Source organism: Trachemys scripta, chromosome 8 (genome assembly GCF_013100865.1).
Source record: "Trachemys scripta elegans isolate TJP31775 chromosome 8, CAS_Tse_1.0, whole genome shotgun sequence".
Lineage (NCBI taxonomy): Eukaryota > Metazoa > Chordata > Testudines > Emydidae > Trachemys > Trachemys scripta.
The window spans coordinates 63,684,926-63,706,943 of record NC_048305.1 but is presented as its reverse complement, the minus strand read 5'-3'; the positions used below and the strand labels follow the sequence as shown (position 1 = coordinate 63,706,943).

The following is a 22,018-nucleotide window of genomic DNA, read 5'->3' as shown; positions in this document are numbered from 1 at the left end:
TAGTTTCTCCCTCTAATAAGCTGAATGTATTATTAGACCCAGTTTTTCCCTATCCATGTGCAATACCAAGACAAGCTTGAAATTAGTCCATATACTCATGTTCCAAACAGCTACAGGGAAAAGAGCATTTGCATAATTCAACAGAGTTATTTTGAGAATAAATAAAACATAGATTGTTTAGTACAAAAAAGGGGGATCTGAAGAGAGGAATGCAAGAAGCACCGATTCAACTGAAAGAGGACAGGGAGGAGCACAAGGAAGTTAGTCTAAATAATGCTGCCGTTCCTACTAAAGACAGCAGATTTTTAAAACAAACTTTAAATCTTCCCACAACAGCTCCCATGTTTCTCCACAACACGTGAAAGTATTTTAGTGTAACCATCTTTATACCATGTGTAACAGGATTGGTACCCACCTCTCACGAGTCCCCCCTTTCTCTGGCGGATATGCCTGCAAACAGTTCTTTTCCAGGGGCAGCCCCTACCTCTTGTGGACAGCCCCCTTCTGTTGGTTGTGAGCCTGCTTTTGTTGTTTTGGTCTTACATCAGGGTGCCACCCATCTCTTTCAAGCACCCCCCAGCCGACGGTTCTCTCGGTGGGTCTTCAGCAACTCAGCCTTCTGGCAGAGCTGCAAACACTGTCGCTCCTTTTTGGGTTCTTATCACAGCCCTGGTATGGGGCCGTAGTTCTTAGGTTTGTTCCCAGAGGCACTGCCTTTTTCAACCACCCATCTGGGGCCAATCTTAGTACTGTCAGCTGGCATCCTCTTCAGCAGCCCTCCCAGGGCTAGTCTGCAACCAGACCAGCACGGCCCATCTCGGTACCCTCATCTGGTCTGATCATGTTCTGTGGTCAGTCCCCCATGCTCTGTCTGCCTGTACTGATCGATGGTCTTGCTGCTTATCTAGCCAGCCAGGCACCCAGTGCCCCCTCATCGAGCTCCACACAGGAACTGAAGGCTCTGCTCCTTGCTTTAATAGCTCAGTGGTTTAAGCATTAGCCTGCTAACCCCAAGGTTATGAGTTCAATTCTTGAGGGGGTCATTGAGGGAGCTGGGGCAAAAATCTGCTTTGGGGGGGGGGGGGGGGATAGCTCAGTGGTTTGAGCTTTAGCCTGCTAAACCCAGGGTTGTAGGTTCAATCCTTGAAGGGACCATTTGGGGATTCAGTTGCTTTGCGCAGGGGGTTGGACTAGATGACCTCCTAAGGTCTCTTCCAACCCTGATATTCTATGATTCAATCTGGCCCTTCTGGCCCCTTAGTGGTTACTCCAGCAGCCCCTCTGATTGGCTGCTCCTCTGTAGCCACTCTAGGCTGCCTGGAGGACTTCTCCCTGCTCTATTCTGGGACAGGGTGAGGCAGGGCGGTGAGGCCTCCAGACCTAGTCCACTCTGACCCACCATGCTATGCATCATTTCCATAAATGAACTGCAAATGGCAAAAAGGGTCCACATTAGACTCTTTAAAACAAATACTACTGGTATAAATCCTGAATATTTCCACTTAACTACATGTGGAATTGTTTTAGACTCAGGCTCTGCTTTATGTCAGAATATATTAGATTCAGACCCTAGATTCAGGAGTCCAAAGTTTAGTGTTGCTCTGTGCAAGTGCATGTTTTTACTGAACATTTTAGTTTATTTTATCGAATTGATGAGAAGTGGAGTAGTGATGTTTTATTATGTAGTTTGGAAATGAGAAATTATGAACAATAAATGAGAACAATGGTGCTAATGATAGTAATTATGCTTATGTATAATCTTTCATTTGATGTTCTCAAATTACTTTATAAATAAGAATTTGTGAGACTTCAAAAACACTCTTATGAAGTAGGTAGGTGGTTATCATCCCTATTTTACTAATGCATAGAGGCACAGAAAACTTAACTGGATTATCCAAGATCACTGTTAGTCAGTGTCAGAGCTGTGAATGGTCTAGAGAGTCATGACTCCCCGTCCCCTGCTTTAACCACAGGAGAATATTCCCTACAAAAAACTTTAGAACAAGCAACATTATCAAAAAACTGCCAGCTCTCTCTTTTTATCCACCCCATAAAAACATATGCTAAAGAATATAGCACTACTTTGAGATTGAATATTATTTACTTTATATTTGTATTCCACTAATCATCATTTCCTTTTATTCATTTTCAGGTCACAATGCTCATTTGCCCCCATGCATGCTTTAAAGCACAGAGTATGAAATTATTGGACATTCTATAGGTTTTTTTTTTCTTGTTTTTTTATTTTAAAAAATGTTTGATGCTGTGCAACAGCATCTTCAGAAATAGGAAGCTTGACAAAGCATTTAGGTCAGTAGAAGTTGTGTAGCAAAGTTCTATTCAAGTCTGAAAACGTAGGAGCTAGTATTCACGTGCTCAGTGTCAGGAAGTCAATATTCCTTTCCATAATCCTCTGTTATGTTACTGAATCATTTTCATGAACTTCAATATATCCTATCTGAACTGTAGACCAGGTCTCGCCCTGCACACTCTTAGCAAAATCTTTACTTTTGAATCCAAATGGTAGGTTTTTTTCAGGTTCATTAAAAGCACATGATCAACTTGAAAAAAACAAAATCTCATTTCTTTCTGAAAGCTTTATATCTACTATACTTACAAGTAGCACACAAGATTTCTATGACTGAAAGAAGTTATTGGGAAAATATTTTAATTTCTTCCAGTTTCTTTCTACATTTGACAGAACTTAGTGTATTGTCAGTTTCACTCTTTCCTTGCATAGTCAGCCATGCTCTGATTTCTGCAAAAACATAGGCATGTGCTTACCTTTCCATATATGAGTCCTCTCATTGAGTTCAATGGATTATTCACATGCATAAAGTCAACCGTGTGCCCAAATGTCTGCAGAATCTGGCCTTTGTTAGTCAGTGTCTCCTTTGCATATATATATATATATATCAAAAGGGGAATAGAATATTTTTTATTTTTTAAAGTTTTTAAAATCAGGACACATTATTTAAAAGCTATGCTATCAGAAACAGTAATAATTTTAAATTTATCAGTTTCAGAAGAGTCAAATTGACAGTGTCTAAGTAACTGAGTTGAGAGTTTTCACCCTTTTACAGTATCTTATATGTAATAGAGATATTTTGGTTTCTGCTTTCTATCAGGAAATAATTTTGTAACTTATGTGTCTAATGAGACACACCACAAGGAAAACAGAACTGTTCCACAACTAGAGTGCAGTTCATGTAGAAAGACATACTCTTCGCTTTCATCACTTTCAAGGTTTTGAGATAAGCACTTTAATGGCTGCTGAGCAAGAAGAAGGGCAATAATTTAGATTTTTTTCCTTTTACCACAGTGTGCTATATTCGAGAGAGCTTTGAAAACCTACTTGTGTATTTATCTTTCAAAACCTCTTCGAACTTCTAAGTCTACAAAGTGCTTAATTAAGTCACAATAGCCTTCAGTACTTATTCTTTCTTAGACCCTCATTATTAAAGTAGAAATGTTAAAGTGACATCTCAGAGTGCTCTCCTTATTCTTTTCTCTTCACAGCAACTCCAGTTCTGGAAAGCACTCAACCACGATCTTAACTTTAAGCACCTGTCATCTAATCGAAAGTAAATGGGAAAACTCATATATATGCACATGCGTTTGCAGTCTTGGAGTATAGGTCAATCCAGTAAATTACTTGTAATCTCCTCCTCACTTCTTTTCTTTCTTCACTCCAGAGTGTCAAACACAGTATGACTTTTTGAGCTCTGGTTTTAGTTTGTTGTAACTTGAGAAACCCTTGTCCAATTCACTACAAGTTTGGTAGAAAATATCTACCTCTACCCCAGATCTCATCTACCAGTTTTGGGGTGATATTTCACACATGTTGCCAGGCAGTTTAACTGCAGCATCCCACTATGGCATATCTACACTTCAAGCTCGGGATGTAATTTCCAGTTCAAGGAGACATACTTCCACTTGCTCTATTTGATCTAGTACACTAAAAATAAAGTTTAGCCTCAGCAAGACAAGTGGCAGGACAGGCTAGCTGCCCCCAAGTACATGACATGTGCTGCACAAGGGATATGCCTGATAGTTTACTTTGCTTTCAGGATAGTCCTGGAGCACAGCAACTCAATTCTACTCCTTGTTTGGGGCATATTGTAAAATGACAGTCCAGCCCAAAATAAAGTCTTTCTATTTATAAAGCACTGATCCTATGTTATGTCTTCTTTTATACAGATCACGTTGTATGTGAAGAGGAGTTCAAATATGCTATGCTAGCTTTAAATTGTATCTGCCCAGCTACTTCTACGCTAATCACCCTGCTGGTTCATACCTCTAGAGGACAGTAAGTAAACCATCCTTTAAAAAAAACCGAGACTGACATCAGATCTACTTTGTAACACAAGGGAAGAGTCTATCCCAAGACAGCACTGTTCAACCTCACTGAATTCAATGGCTTTATTTATATTACATTACAGATGTGGGGAAATAGTGAACATTTCCCCCACAGTATAGTTTTGGTACTCATACATTGAAATCCTGCTTACTGTACTCTTCCTGACAAGTCCTGCAGGATTTAGTCTCCAGTGCTGATATTTAAGAAGGAAACAGAGTTATAAGTTAAGGGGTGGCTGGTGGAACATAGCCACAACCCCCTATTAGAAACAGTGCAGGATTACACTGCATCAGTGAATCACAGAAGCCCAGTCAGAGGGAGGGTTTGTGGCCTAGATTTTTCCAAAGTGGCCTTTATTTTTGTGAGCTCAACTTTATTCACCAGTTCATCTGATTTTCAGAAGTGAAAGACACCCATGACTACAACTGTTGTCAATGTGACATGTGGGGCCCTTCTAAAAAAATCAGATCAAATCTGTTCTAAAAAGTGGGCCCAATAAATGAAGACATGCAAAATCAATGGCTACTTTTGAAAATTACAACCAGTGACTCAAGCCAGCAAAATGCCTCTCAAAATTCTAGAGAATGAGGAAAATTGTGCCCTCCTGGACAGCATCTGTTCCCTTCTGCCTCTTTGCTGGCTACTGCAAGGAACGGGGTCATAGCACTACTATTTCCACTTTGCACAGGTGAGAGCCAGTTCTGGTACTGGATCTGTGCAGTCTCTGAATACCAAGTCCAAGGACTTCCATTGCGCTCAGTCCGAATGCGGAGGTCCAAGTGAGAAATACCCATTATGTTTTCACACTATCTAGCACTAAGGGCTAGTGCATCAGCTGGTATAATCATTTTAGTTTTATTGACTTCAACAGAGCTACCTCCGTTTAAACCAGCTGAGGATCTGCCCCTAACTTTAACGTTTAAATGGCGGTAGTGCCCATTAATTTTCAGAAGATCTGAAAAGATGGGGACACTGAGTTCCCAGTAAGAGTCAGCACAATCTCCTTTGGGCTCCTTGAAAATGCCAGCCGATTTGCATATCCCAGTAAGAACATAACACCCAGTGTGATTTCTTTTCATAGTTATTTTTTAAAATACTAAGGCATTCTTGTGAGAACAGTACCAGCAGAGAGGCAAGTTAGAGAGTAAATCCTAGTACACAGCTGAATGCTTGTATTACCAGGAAATTTAGGATTTTACTATAAACATATATTTCATGAAGCTATCATGGGCACCCCTAAAATCTTGACATTTACCATGCAGTGGCATTTAACCTTTAGCAAGGCATCTGGAGTAGTCCCCTGTGCTTAGGATGCAGAATACCACATTTACTGCAAGAACTTTAACTTCTGAGAACAACAAGTGTAAAGATTTTAGTTGAGTCTATGGTGCTAGAATCTGCTAATAAGAACACAATGAAATAGTTTGCATGCCTCCCAAGAACCATGAATAATATATTTCCTTCATTAGCCTAACTTTGGTTGCTTGTGTACACAGAATTCAGAGGCTTAAAGAAACCAAAACATTTCCATGTCATCTGTACATGAAGTAGTAGCAGCATTTTTAACAGATGGCACAGAAGGTTCTTCACCAGCTAATTAACACATGAAAGATTCCCCCCCCCCCCCTCTCTGGCACTTCAGGGCCTTTGGCATTACATTTCCAACTCAGTCAGGTTCTCCATTTATACAAAGTAATGTTTTCTAAATTGATTTTTCTTCTATACCATGATATAAATTTAATATGACAGAATGTGAGAATTCCTACTATTTTTGGCTAGCTCCCTGAATTAACTGTTGTAAGGAGGGATGTTAAAGTAACTAATTTATGGTCTGGTTCTTCACTTTGAAAATTGCCAGTGCTGATTACTGGGAAGAAGGACACTTCTACTCACATTAGTAATTGCTAGTTATATTTTGCATCCTCAATATAGAAAACATACAGAAACTCATGAGAAAGATTTTATAAAAAGTCAAAATGAAATGTTTTTACCTTATAGAAATGAGAAAGTCAAAACAATTCACATCACTCTTTTCCATCAAACAAATTTAATCAAAATAGACACATTCCCGAGGAACATTTCAATTTTGACAAAACTGTTCCATTGAAAAATTTCACACGAGCGCTTTGACATGCTATTAGTTCTGTGAAATTTTGCAAATTGCTTTTTTAAAATATAAAGGACAAGAAAAGTTAAATGTTACTAATTGATCCAAAGCCCACTGAAGTCAATGGGAGTCTTTCCAATGAATGGACTTTGGATCTGTTCGAAAATGAGATCTTACTTTCTCGTTCTTATTCAAACGTGTCCAAGTTCTAGTAGAAACTGCTGATTTCATAGTGCTTTCACCATGCTAGTAAGCTGATTGGACAACACTGAGCTTGTTTTAATGGAACTCCTGATATTTTAGTTCTGAATCCATGATGTTTAGAACCGCTGAATCAAAATATCAAGGCCCAACTAGACCTTAACCTTGAATTCTACCCTAAATCTAATCCTGGTTCACATGTTACCACAACCTTCTTGACTTGGGTCTAACCATAGTATGAATTTAGAGATGGCATCCCAAGAAGTATTTGCATTATGAGTTGTCTTTTTGACATGCAGCTGCTATAGAAACCAAGTGGGTGGGTTGACTTTGTAACAAAAAAAAAAAAAAAAAAAAAAAATGCGCCAGTCTAAATATGGTAAAAGTTCAGTTTATCATTCTCCTTCAGATGGAGAAAGGGATTAAAAAAATATCAAAATCAAACCTAGACAAAGTTTACTATAAATTACAACATAACATGAGAGCACTAACCCACAACAAAAAGCTCACTAGCCAGCTATAAACCACAGCTTTCCCAGCTAGTCCTCTTCACCTGATGGGTCTGATTATTTTTTATTTTTAAACTTTTCCCCTGAATCTCCAGTTCCAATTTCCTAGCCTCCTGGTACCTGTGCTGCCAGCCGGGTTTGGCTAATTTGGCTCTTCATAGAGTTCAGAGTTTAAAGCCAGAAAGGATCATTAGATCATATAATCTGACCTCACCCAGTTACCTCTATATTGCACCCAGAAACTTGGGTGAGACTAAAGCATTTCAGTCCTCAGGAGACTAGACTGTTGTGTGCCCTAGACAGAGAACAGGAGAGGCTGAGATGCCACTAATTCCCAAGGCCCTTGCAATGGCTGTAACTGATTATATGAGATATGACCACATGATCCTAGCAGGAGAGCCACTCTCCATGCTATAGAAGGCAAAATCACCTTCGGGTCCCCTGCTAATCTGACCTGGGGGTAAATTTCTTCTCAACCCCAAATATGGCGATCAGTTTGACCTCTAATTATTCATAGCCCAACTTTTAAGTATATGCATTTACCTAGATGTCAGTTCCCCAGTATTTTTGAAGGACAGAAAAAGAGAGTGCTGTGGCAATTAAAACAAAAGGAAGAAAATGAAAGGAAAATGTACAAGATCTTACCTTTTTTCATATCACATTTGGTCACATTAATTCCACAGAAAACAAGAACTAAATCTCATGTAAAATAAATAAATAAAACAGTGTCTTCAAGAGACAGGCTATCCTGTAATAGCAGCTATAACTGTAAGCCTTGTACATATTTCATATTCTATAATACTGTGGCAATTTTTTGAATAATTAAGTATATAAATTACTAGCTCAAATTCACAATGCTCATTGTGTCACCCTATGACAAGAATAAAATGAAGGCACAGTTTGAAACATCATGGTATTCTGTCTTCAATTTTCACATTATACACAATAACATTTATTTATAATTTTAATCCTATATATTGATTTCTGAATTATACAAAGACAGACAAAATGATACAATAAGTGGCTGTGCAAAGATACATAACCAGACAGATTGCCAGCGCCATCTATAACTTAAAAAAAAACACAAGTTTTTCTTCATGACATGCAGAATGTTTTAGTTAAACAAAATGACTTGCCCACTATCACCTGAGTATAAAACCACATGAAACTTGTTTACTAAGGATAACACCATATGTCAACATGTGCTTGTTTTTTTAAAATGAAACATTTGGAAAAAGAATTATGGACCAGATGACCAGTTGGTGTTAATTGGTTTAGCAAAATAGAGTAAGTGAAGATATGCTGATTTATGCTATCTGAGAATGTGGCCTAAATGTAATAAAATTAGACTTGAATTAGATTTGTTATTCACAAACAAAATAATCTTCATTTAAGATTAAAAGTTGCTCTTATCAATAAACTAAAGTATAAAAAATAGGAAATACAAAGTTAAGGATTAGAAAGGATTAAAAAGTTGCAAAGTCAAGCACTCTTAACTGAAGAAATGCCAGAAGGAACTTTGATCATGCAACCAAAATGTAGCCTTTCACTATACGTAGCATTGATTACCTGTGAAAAAATTGGTATAAATGAATTACCCAGCATCTCATAGGAACTCTTTGGGAGGTACAGGATTAGAAGCCAAGTCTCCAAGGCAACTTTCAGGTGACTTAACTATGAGACTCTCCTTTCCCTTCCTGCATCCCCTGCCTCATTTGCTCTACTAGTCGTACAACTTCTGCAACAAAATGAGGAAGGGTTCCTATAGACAACAGGCCCATTCACTACACAACACTGATTCATCCCCATAACAGACTGGTCTTGTGCACTGGATGAGGTAAGCTTCCTGTGTACAAAAAAGAAAATAAAAAATTGGGAACATTAAAGACTGTATTGTAGTTCTTATGCACAAGGGGATTGGTTTAAGGTTGCACAGGCAATGTTCACTCTGGCATTTCCATACTTTGAGCATGCTTTACTTTGCAATCTTTTAATCTTTAACTTTGTATGTTATGGTTTATGTTACTGATGAGAGCAATGTTAACTAATGTTAAATTAAGTACTCTGTGAGTTTCCTTAGTGGTTTTTTTTAATAGAAAGAAAATTATTATATATGTGCTGTATAAATAAAACACTTGTACACTGAGGAAAACATATGTATCTTATTGCTACTGTTAGTGCTATATTCACCCATACATTGAACATAATGAAATTAAACTATTCAAGTTTTACTACAGTTTCTAAATGACATTTTTCTAACTGTGTAACAAATAACCGAGCTGGGACTCAGCTATAAATTTCCTACCTTTTTTAAAAGGTAAATATTCCAAAAGCCACAGCCCACAATTTGTAAGATGCAGATAAACAACAGGGAGGACAAAATTGCAGCTCCTTGTTTTTATTTTCATGTAACCCTTTTTGAAAAAGAAACTGTGTAATTTATCCAGTAGAAACCCACTAGAGCAAAGCAGGAGCTTATCCAAACCCAGTCTGCTCTCATTCCCAGGAGGAGCTGCACTCTTCTTTGTAATGACATCATGGTGGTCTGAGGGAAATCAGTTATCAGAGGCAGCCACAGTGAACCCTCTCCCCGCCCCCACACCACCACCACCACACAAGAATGCGAATAAACAGGAACGAGTGATGAGTGGTTGATTATCTCTGATGTCACAATGTTACTGCTCAGGTGGCAGCAAATGTGCACTGTCAGGGGAGGACACAACCCGCTCCCCCCAAAATAACAACAATCCCTCCCAATGTTCCAGTTGAACCAAAGTTACTAAAAATACCAACTCTACAAAATCCATATTGGAGACCGTTCCACACAACAAGTTAATGAGCGTCTGAAATTTGGTTTAAATTGCATGGCATGGTTATTTAAAAAAAAGTAAGATGTAAATGTAAGACACTCAGGTATAGACCCTGTAAAACAGAAAGTTTTGACAACCTGAACTATAGTCTCACTATTGCAAGCCCATAATTATAGGTGAGGCTGGTAAGGTTGGCCCATACTTCCCACCATAAGACCCTGTTTTCAATTCTTTCCTATGCAGTGGGACAGTTTGCTCATGTGCCCTTAATAATGACTCTTTGAAAAACTGCCAATTGTCTATTGTTTTTTTCCTTAGACTTGCTTCCCATGGGATCTTACCTACCAGCTCTCTGAGTTTGCTACAAAGTCTATCTTCCTGAAATCCATTGTCTTTATTTTGCTGTTCTCCCTCCTACCATTCCTTAGAATCATGAACTCTACCATTTCATGATCAATTTCACCCAAGCTGCCTTCTGCTTCCAAATTCTCAACCAGTTCCTCTCTACTTGTCAAAATCAAATCTAGAACAGCCTCTCACCTGGTAGCTGTCTCCACCTTCTGAAATAAAAAAATTGTCTCCAATACATTCCAAGAACTTATTGGATAATCTGTGCCTTGCTGTGTTATTTTCCCAATAGATGTCTGGGTAGTTGGAGTCCCCCATCACCACCAAGTCCTGTGCTTAGGGTGATTTTGTTAGCTGTTTAAAAAAAGCCTCATCCACCTCTTCTTCCTGGTTAAGAGGTCTATAGTAGACCCCTACCATGACATCACCCTTGTTTTTTACCCCTTTTATCCTTACCCAGAGACTTTCAACAAGTCTGTCCCCTATTTCCAACTCAATCTCAGTCTCAGTCCAAGTTTTTAATATATAAGGCAACACCTCCTCCCTTTTTTTCCTGCCGGTCCTTCTTGAGCAAGCTGTACCCTTCTATACCAATATTCCCGTCATGTAGTGTTTATTTAGTAGCATGTTGAGTTCTTCCTGCTTATTCCCCATACTTCTTGCATTAGTATACAGACATTTAAGATACTGATTTGATCCCCCCACCCCCAGTTCTGTCTTGTCTCTCCTTTATCCCTGCTATAACAGCCCATGCTCCCCCCAAATTCCAAATCTTCTCCCAGGTCTCCATGTTCTTGACTTACCTGGGGGCTTTGGTCACCTGCCCCCTTCAAACTTAATTTAAAGTCCTCCTCACTAGGTTAGCCAGTCTGTATCCAAATATGTTCTTCCCCTTCCTCGATAGGTGGACCCTATCTCTTCTTAGCAGTCCTTCTTCCTGGAACAGCATCCCATGGTCAAGGAAGCCAAAGCCCTTCTGGCAACACCATCTTCGCAGCCAGGCATTCACCTGCAGGATGCATCTGTCTTTGCCTAGGCCCCTACTCTTGACTGGAAGGATAGAAGAGACCACCACCTGTACTCCCAACTCCTTCACCCTTATTCCCAAAGCCCTGTAGTCACTTCTGATCTGCTAAGGGTCATACCTCGCTGGATCATTAGTGCCCACATGGATGAGTAGCATGGGGTAGTAGTCAGAGAGCCAGATGATCCTCGACAATCCCCCCTAACATCTCGGATATTGGCCCCTGCAGGCAGCATACCTCCCGGGATGCCATGTCAGGGTGACAGATGGGTGCCTCTGACCCCCTCAGAAGAGAGTCACCAACCACCACTGCCCTACATTTCCTCCTGGGAGTGGTGGTTACGATCCTCCCAGCCCTGGAGGTACATGTCTTCTCCTCCTCCTCTGGGGATGATTCCTCATTGCTCATTGCCAGGGCAGCATATCGGTTTTCCAACACCGTGGTGAGTGGATTGGGAGTAGGGGTGGAGCACTGCCTGCTGCCAGAAGTAACCAGCTGCCAGTGTCCTCCCTGTGACAGAGCCATATCCTCCTCCCCCGGTGGTGTCACAGCAATCCTCTGTAGCTGGATAGCTTCCTCAGCCTCGGATATCTCCATGTGAATACTCTCTAGGAATTCCTCATGGGCACTGATGCTCCTCAGCCTAGCCACCTCCTCCTGTAGCTCTCCCACCTGCTTCCTGAGAGATTCCACCAACAGGCACGTTACGCACTGGATGGTCCCACCCGCCTGGCTTTCTGAGGATGGGAAATGCAGGCCACTGTTTCTGCAAAGCCACCCCAGGATTTGGGTAGAGACATCCATAGTTAGGCTGTCTGTCTGGATACAGGCGCAGGTGGAGGAGGCAGGAGCAGCATTGGCACTGGTGATGTGGCCTTTCCTAACCATAGCGATTATATTACTACTCCCTCCTACAAACTCCCTCTCAAACTCCCCTGTTCACTAGCTCCTCTTGGTCGCTTATCCTCTGGCTTTTAAGGCCTTCTCTCCTAGCTCAGCTCTACCCCCTCATTAATCACACAGTGGGAGGGTGATCACAAGGCTAATTGGTGCTGATCAAAGATGATCAAGGATGATCCAGGGAACAAAGTCTCAAACAGTCCCCAGACACATAATCCCAACTGCTCCAGTAACTGCAATAACTGAAAATAACTGAAATAACCTGAAAGAGAAAGAAACACATAAAACAGCCAAACAAACTCACTCATCCCAAAGTTAGGACTCGCACCTTGTTCGATCAGCAGGGGGATCACCTTCTCCCCTTCTCAAACTCCCCTGTTTGTGGTCCCCTATTCACTAGCTCCTAAAAATTGTAATATTTGGTTTGTACTGGTTTAATTTAGAAAAGTACATTCAAACTATATATATCAAACATATATTCACCCCCTACATTAAAAGAGCAATAAGGTTGCAAAATCAAATAGCTCTAAAATTCAGAAATGCAGACAACAGCCTCCTTTACTATCCCATCCCTGATTCAACCCCTAGAGCAGATCCATTCTATGCACTGAAGAAAGTATTGGTCCTGTTTTACGAAGAGTATGTGATCATCTAATTGAAGATGGTATGATCATTTATACTTACAAGAAAATGTGGCTGAAAAAGTGCACAGGCAACCATAGTTTTCTAGCATTTTATATCTTTTGAGTGTGTTAACTTTTCAAATTTAATAATGTTCTTTTAACATAAAAGCTATATATGAGATACTGAATGCAATATTCTAAATTGTATATAAATTGTAACAAGCACCAAAATATATTATAATTAAAGTGGGGCAATGTTTAATCATATCAAAATAATCCCTTTTTTCTTGGTCTTCCATCATAAATTAGTTTCATATTCAATGTGGAAGTCCCAGTTTGTGTCAATTCATTGAATATTCATTTCATCTTTACGTAAAAATCATACACTGAAGGTGGTGTTACGATTTGGCATTAATAAATAATTTGCACAGCTATTAAAAATAAGTGATCACAATTAGATATAAATAAAAGCCTGAACCTAGAAATTTTCCTTAGTCAACAAAGTTGATTATGGTTTTTGTAAAAAGGACTCTTTAAAATTGTCTTCTATATGAGCCTTTCCTTTTCAAATCATGCCCTTCATTACATTCCTAAAAACTAGGGCTGTCCTGAGATTAAAAAGATTAATTGAGCACTTAATCAAACTGTTAAACTATAATAGAATACCATTTATTTAAATATTTTTGGATGTTTTCTATATTTTCAAATATATTGATTTAAATTACAACACAGAATACAAAGTGTACAGTGCTCACTTTATATTTATTTTTAATTACGAGTGATGACGGGTTCTGCTCGATAACAATCCAAAGCACTGCAGACCAATGCATGTTCATTTTCATTATCTGAATCAGAGACCACCAGCAGCAGGTTGATTTTCTTTTTTGGTAGTTCGGGTTCTGTAGTTTCTGCATCAGAGTGTTGCTCTTTTAATGACAGGTTTCAGAGTAACAGCCGTGTTAGTCTGTATCCGCAAAAAGAAGAACAGGAGTACTTGTGGCACCTTAGAGACTAACAAATTTATTAGAGCATAAGCTTTCGTGGACTACAGCCCACTTCTTCGGATGCATATAGACCATTCTATATGCATCCGAAGAAGTGGGCTGTAGTCCACGAAAGCTTATGCTCTAATAAATTTGTTAGTCTCTAAGGTGCCACAAGTACTCCTGTTCTTCTTTTTGCTCTTTTAAGACTTCTGAAAGCATGCTCCACACCTCTTCCCTCTCAGATTTTTGAAGGCCTTTCAGATTCTTAACGCTTGGGTCGAGTGATGTAGCTATCTTTAGAAATCTCACATTGCTACCTTCTTTGCGTTTTGTCAAATCTGCAATGAAAGTGTTCTTAAAATGAACAACAGTGTGTGCTTGGTCATCATCCAAAACTGCCATAACATGAAATATATGGCAGAATGCAGGTAAAACACTGCAGGGGTCATACAATTGTCCCCCAACAAGTTCAGCCACAGATTTAATTAAGGCATTCTTTTTAAATGAGCGTCAGCAGCATGGAAGCATGTCCTCTGGAATGGTGGCTGAAGCATGAAGGGTCATACGAATGTTTAGCATATCTGGCATGTAAATACCTTGCAATGCTGGCTATAAAACTGCCATGCATTTTACTGTTCTCACTTTCCGCTGACACTGTAAATAAGAAGAGGGCAGCATTATCTCCTGTAAATGTAAACAAACTTGTTTGTCTTAGCGATTAGCTGAACCAGAAGTAGGACTGAGTGGACATGTAGGCTCTGAAGTTTTACATTGTTTTGTTTTTGAGTGTAGTTAAGTAACAAAAAAAATCGACATTTGTAAATTGCACTTTCAGGACAAAGAGATGGCACTACAGTACTTGTATGTGGTGAACTGAAAAATTTCTTCTGTTTATCATTTTTACAGATATTTTGCAAATATTTGTAATCAGAATATACACTTTGATTTCAATGACAACACAGAATACAAGGTATATATGAAAATGTAGAAAAAGTTTTTTCTGAAAAACATCCAAAATATTTAATAAATTTCAATTGGTATTCTCTTGTTTAACAGTGCGATTAATATTGCAGTTAATCACAATTAATTTTTTTAATTGTGATTCATTTTTTTTGAGTTAATCATTTGAGTTAACTGGGATTAATTGACAGCCCTACTAAAAACTTTCATTGTGTTGCACCTTAGTATTAGTAAAGTAACTGTGCTTCATTGTCTTCCCTACAATAGGAAGCCTCTGTTTACAAGAATTGGTTGTTTTTTTAGCTCCATCTAGCGGTAACTATTGGACTGCCACATTTTATGAAATTGCTTAACATAGAATTCAATGGACTCTTAGGATTTTGCCTTTTTGGATGCTTGGTTACATTTGATAATGACAAAAATGGCTGGTAATAATTACAATATCTTGAATTGTAAATAGACTGGAAGTGATTCAGTTGAACTTTTAATTTTATTGAACAAATTAATGTAAGTATCAAAAAGCCAGTGGAAATTATATTTTTTCCATAAAATACTTCAAAATATGTTTTGCTCTAAGCCAAATATCAATAGATGTAACAAAAAATGGAGGGCAGATAGTCTTGTGGTCGAGTTTCTAATATTTCTAAAATTTGCACTGTTTTCTTTATCAAATTGTCTTTCATTCCAAACCATTAAAAAAGATAAAGCTTTGTTTGAGTGTTGATATTCAAATGAGCTTTTTCCTGTGCAGCTGGTTCCTGTTTCAATATTGTGTTATTACACAGCCCAAAAATAAACTTTATTATATTGGAGTTTAAATCCACAGAATTATTGACATGGATAGAGAGCTATATCATGTAATGATCTGCAATATGTAATAGACTTGAGCAATCATACTTTTGAAGCCCATCCAGTTAAAGCCAATAGGAAGTTTTCCTGAATAATAAATCCACTATTAGGGTCATAGAAGGCCCATGTCTGACAGGTCACAAATAATACAAGTTTGGTGACTTCAGTTTAGACTCTAGACAAATTTGCTGAAATTAACTTCACCTGCATAAAGCCCAATAATAGGACTGTTCAAGTGAAAGGTGAGTGCATGGAGGCGTGGAAAGATTGGTAATGAAGCAGCGGGATGGGGAAGTGAGGCACTACCTATGTGTTAGAGCAGTAGCCAAAAAAGAAACTTACATGTCTCTTACGTTTGATCCATATAAAGATGTACCCCTCCCCAGTTCTGTCCACACTACTGCCCTCTGCACTTGTATAACCTGGCGTGAAGCACAGCCTCTCTCTGATGTTCCGCTAACAGACACGGCAAACAGCCCCAATACAAAGTTCAAGTGCTCAGTTTCATCCCTTTGTTAACCCAATAACACTTGGGGGTGAGGGGAAAGGAAAAAAAAGCAAAATATAGCCATAATACAAGGAAGACTTAGCAGAAATACTGCAAGTAAGATCAAGAAAGAACATGAACAGCAATTTATTTTGTGTTTGGATTCAATAAATAATGGAGCTGGTCAAATCCTGAAACATCATTTTTAAACATCTTTCAAATTACATTCTGCTTTCCATTTTGACCATGTACAAATTCAAATGATTGCCTTTGTTATCACCATGTAAGGCTGCTCTTTCTTAATACTATATTTGCATGCAAACAAAGATTAATGCATTGACAAGAGTATTTGTGAATTGCTATTGGTCATTCTCCATTTGTCTAAAAAGTCTCATTCATTTAGGTCAGGGAACAGAAACAATACCATGGATGAAATCTTGGCTTCACTGAATTCCATATCAAAGCTCCCATTAACTCCAGAGCTAGAATTTCACTCCAGGTGACTCATGTGACCACTTACACAGCCAGGGATAATGCCTAAGGAACAGCTGAATCCAAACAGTTCATGATCAACCCACAGACGAAAAAAAATTTGTCTAAACTGTCTATCAAACTATCTGGTGAACAGCTTTAACATGCACCCTTGTACATACCAAAATTGGATTGTGAACAGAAAGAAAAAGATTACATTTGCTATGAATATTAAATAGTTTGACACCTCTTATGAATACAACTAGTTTCTGACAATCCTGGAGATTATAAAAAGTCTACAAAAATTAAATACATAGGTAGCAACATCATGCAGCAAAATAAGTGTTGTATTGCACTAGCTTAGTAATAATGTTTCCACTGGGAAAAATATATATATATATATATAGGTTTTAAACATCCATATTGTATATGTAAATGAAACTCATCTTCATTTCTGATTTCTCTACAAAATTTTCTAAATAATATGGAATCAGATCAAACTACCATTGAAGTTAATGGGAGTCTTTCCATTGACATCAGTGTGAATTGCATTGGGCCTCTATATGAGCATATTACATTTAAGCATGTGAGATGTGAGTAACCTCATTGTATCAAATGGGACTACTCAAATGAGTAAAGTTGAGCATGTTTTGGGGTTGTTCTTTTTTTTTTTGAAAACTAGAAGCATTATTTTGTACCAGATTTAAAAAGCTGACCATCTTTATAGATTTCTAGCCTAGTAATAAATACAGTCTGCTACTAGAACTTGTTATAGAACAAACATGTTGGTAGATAATAGCATTTCTGAATTTATGAACTTCATGTGATCTTTGCAGAACAGCACCTTGGGAAGCTTTTAGACATCTAACTGGAACCAAGCAGACTTTAACCAGGTGAAACATTTTATTTTAGGGGGAAAAAAGTAAAAATATGGCACTATTTTATTTTAGAATTACTTTTCTAGCTTTGTTATTCTAATATCTCATGATACTTTGTCTATTAGTAACAGTACAATAAAAATGGATAAGTTATTTTCTATACTAGTTTTATAATAGTTTAACATTACATTAATTTTTCAAAACTTACATCTGGAAGTATAACCCCTCACTTATAATGCAAAAACATCTGACTATGAATAGATATGTATGCAGTAGGGGAAGGGATTGCTAATGGAATAAGGAACGTTTCACCTTTAAATAACTGGATCACTGACACATATTAGTTTCAGGGTGGCACAAACTTCAGAAACTATGGATTTCAATTCAGAATTTGGTTTTATAATATTGAGTGTGATTGGTCACCAAAGTAAGATAGAGACAGACATTTTCCAGCTGTAGTTAGTGGCATAACCACTGTGAGGAAAATAATTTAAACTAGCAATTTTTATGTGTGTTTTTTGAAGCAAGCTTATTTTGTATCCTCCCCGGCAACTTTTAATAAATGCATTATCACATATCTTTGAGATTGTATGAAAGCAGGAAAGAAAACCAAAAATATTTTGGAGCAGAAATAAAAATCAATAAAAAGATTGGTAGTGATATGGATTTTCTAAAGAGATTTGAAATAAGGCAAGACAGCAAATAAAAACTGATTATTGTTACCTGTCCTAAAGGCATGCATTCATTGATTAGCTGTAATAGAAACGTTTAGCATGAATCAGATTAAGTTTTAATTGACTGGATCAATGTGGAAAGGTCACAATCATGCAAAGAACAGCAGGCAAAGCCTTGTGATGTTTGTATCTGAGCAGAAACAACTGTAGCCTAGGGTACTATGATCTTGTTAACATGTGACAGAAATACTCTTGTTCCTTCCTATCTAGAGGAAGATCTAGAGTGGGAGTTGGGACCTAAGTTGGGTTTCTTGTACAAGGGATGTGAGTCCTAGTAATGGTATACTTTAAAAAATCACCATGGTCAAAAACACATCACTAAGGCCTTGTCTACATTGCCACTGTACAGCGCTGCAACTTTCTCGATCAGGGTTGTGAAAAAACACACCCCGAGTGCTGCAAGTTTCAGCACTGTAAAGTGGCAGTGTAGACCGTGCACCAGCGCTGTTGGCTGTGTGAGGGTGACCAGATGTCCCGATTTTATAGAGACAGTCCCAATTTTTGGGTCTTTTTCTTATATAGGTTCCTATTACCCTCCACCCCCTGTCCTGACTTTTCACATTTGCTGTCTGGTCATCCTAAGCTGCGCTCCCCAGTACTTGTAGCTACTCCCCTCGTGGGGGTGGATTTTTTACAGCGCTGGGAGAGCTTTCTCCCAGTGCTGGTTCCATGACTACGCAGCCACATTAAAGTGCTGCTAGTGAAGACTTACCGTAAGAGACAGCCTCCCAACCCAGGTAACCAGACTTATGGTAGCTCTACTCAAGCTAACACACCAAATATAGTAGTGTGGATACTGCAGCATAGAGGGCAGCACAGACTAGCTGCCCAAATCCAAGATCACCTGACCGCCTGAACCAACACCTGTGCTGGAATGTCTACATGGCTAGCTCAAATTAGCACAAGTCTGTCTGTCTGGGCTGGGAGGCATACTCACAATTCTAGTATAGACGTATCCTACCAGGACGTGCTTCCATCCAGGTGGATTGGGATATTATTCCCAGTTGGAACAGGTCAATTTATACATAGAGGCTACAATTTTCACATTAACATCCAAAACTTCGAATTGCAACCTCCCAAATTATGTGTTAAGCCTTAATTGCTCTCATATTTGTTGTTTTCACATGTTTCATGCTCAGTATGTCATATCAGTGAGTGTTAAAAGATGCCTCAAGCAACTTAGCTGTGCTCAGTTTTTGCCCAGGATCCTCAATTCCCGATCTCCAGCTGTTAGAACATTGGGTGAGGTTAATATACAGTGGCTGGTCATACTACCTGCATCCTGTACACCATCATTGGGTGGGAGCGGGGAGGTATCATCAAATCAGCAGTTGTAGTTCCCATAATCTCTTGCATGCTAGACCACCAGCTGGTAGCTTAATTTTGGGATAGAAAGAAGGGACCAACAAGTCAGCTATACTGCAAATACTGAAAACCTTGTTCTTATTATGAAAATAAAATACTTGCCACTAGTCTCCAAATGGCTCCCATTGAATCATCTATAACTCTTCCTTCTCCCCAAACTTTTCAAATTTTAAAATATTTGATAAACCATAAAAATTTGATTTCCCTCCACTTTAACCCCCCCCATACATACAAGTATTTGCATCACATTACCTAATGATTTAGTCCATTTTAAACCTTGAAAGATAACAATTGTTAAAAGATGTAGTATAAAGTTTCGTACATATAGGTCTGATTATTAAATGCATGTTGATTGTGCTGAAAAATAAAGAAACAGGCTTTGTCCTACAAGTGGTGGCATGGTAGGGCTTCTCCCACAGCACCCCAAAAATTGGAATAATAGAATAATTATTTATAATATCTCTAACATCTAGTGGTAAATGCCCTTTAACTATGTTTATCTGCTTGGTTATTTCATATACAAAGGAAAGCACAACCTTTTGTTTTATAAAACTATCAAGGGTGTTCTCAATGCTGTAGCGCAACATAAAAGTCACTCTACTGCAAACAAAAGCAAAGTGTGGAATTCCATTTAGAGACCAGAATAAATTTCAGGTTGGGAGAAAGAGGTAGAGTAGAAGGGAGTGCAAGGGCTTGGTGAGTATCAGACAGGGATCTGCTGTAGTGTACTAATCATTCTCTTCCATAACTCAGACCATGACTAGGGAGACATGCTGAAGTGATGCCAGGCAGCACAGGTGCATTTAATTTGTGGTGTGTGTGTGTGTGTGTGATAGAGTATGCTACAGGTTCTGCTTGTGTCCAGTGGCCTCAATAAATAATCCTCTTTATATTAATGACAATAACATTACTTCTTTAGCTTCTGGAAGCAAGCCATGGGGTTAGGAAGCTTTAGAAAGAGCCTAGTGAATGTTTGAAGGGATATTTGAAGAGGTATAGAGAGACATTGTGAAGACCAAGAGACTGTCAAGTCAAAGGGGGTTGATGGGCAAAGAAGACTAGAGGAACAATTAGGCCTTGTCAACACCCCGGTGGTAAAATCGACCTAATTTACACTACTTATACTTTACATGAATAACGTAACTTAAATCGACATAGCTTAAGTGACTTAATGCAGTCTCTACACTGTTCTGTGTCGATGGGAGAGCACTCTGCCATTGACTTAGCGGGTCTTCACAAGACCTACTAAATCGACACCGCTGCATCGATCACAGCAGTGCTGGTTTACCGGTAAATGTAGACATGGACTTAGAAAGCTATGGAAGTAGGAAGAGTAGACCAAGGTCCATCAGAGATACATATTGATTAGAGTACCAACTTTGCAACAGAACCTAAAGAATTTTGTTCCACTATATAACCAGAAGATAATGTATGTGAACACCTCTAATCAGATACTGTTCCTTAACTTTTTAAAATGTGTCCAGATTTCACAGTTTACATATAAAATCCAAAAAAATCCAATGTGTGCTGCTGGGCAGGTTAATAGTTACTCAATATTTTTTATGATTGTTATGGCTGCATAACATGCATTTAACTACAATGTCATGAATATTTCATCTGAGAAATTGGAATGGTTAATATGCTTTTAAACACTGCAACAAGGTGAAATAGACATTCATTGATAAATGCATAGTCCCTGAATCAAGTAGGTAAATTACTGATAGACTCATTCAGTTTATTGGAATATTGAATTATATGCAGATAGTTATATCTTTTTACTTTTTTTTGTTTTTATTTACTCTATTTTTGTCTTCACAAATCTGTATGAAGTATCAATCTTATAGTTTTGTTTTTCAAAATGGTTCAAAATCATACATATTTACAAAATTCTTCATGAAAAGAAACAAAAAATGTGTACATTAGGTGTTGGGAAGAAGTATAACGTTCAGAAAGAAAGGCAAAAATATTTGTTGGTAAACTGAAATTGTTCAGTCCCCAGCAACGTACTTTAGGCTGGATTTTGATCTCAGCTCCACAAGATAGATAATTACATATTCTGATCCCCATGACCCTGATTCTGAAAAAGGGTCCATGCAATGGGATCCATTAATAGGGTTCCATAAGGTCTTAAGTCAGTGGAGTTCCACATGGGCACAGAGTCAGTCTACATTGATGTCATAGCAAGTTTGAAGCCATAGAACCTAATCCTACAATTGCATAGATGGATGACTGAGCACATGTCCATTGTGGCCTCATGTGTGCACAAGCAGCCCACTTGGTTGATGTGAAATAAAAGGTCAGGAGAGCTTTAGACAGGTAAAGAAGTGGCGTTTTCTGAACTGGGGTGTCAGAATAAAGAACAAGGTAGGAAGAAACATGTATGTAACTAAATAGCCCTATCTAAG

At 38.4% G+C, this 22,018-nt stretch overlaps 1 protein-coding gene across 6 annotated transcripts in view; it reads left to right on the top strand.

The window, feature by feature from the left end:
• Nucleotides 1-22,018, top strand: part of KCNT2 (potassium sodium-activated channel subfamily T member 2) — a 287,270-nt gene that overhangs the window by 175,848 nt on the left and 89,404 nt on the right. For 3 of the 6 annotated variants that reach the window (XM_034779502.1, XM_034779500.1, XM_034779499.1), the window contains exons 15-16: nucleotides 4,201-4,309; nucleotides 17,473-17,529. In XM_034779502.1, coding sequence (XP_034635393.1) covers nucleotides 4,201-4,309; nucleotides 17,473-17,529 — 166 coding nt within the window. The remainder of the gene's footprint in view (nucleotides 1-4,200; nucleotides 4,310-17,472; nucleotides 17,530-22,018) is intronic. The other 3 variants (XM_034779504.1, XM_034779503.1, XM_034779501.1) reach the window with 1 other exon arrangement.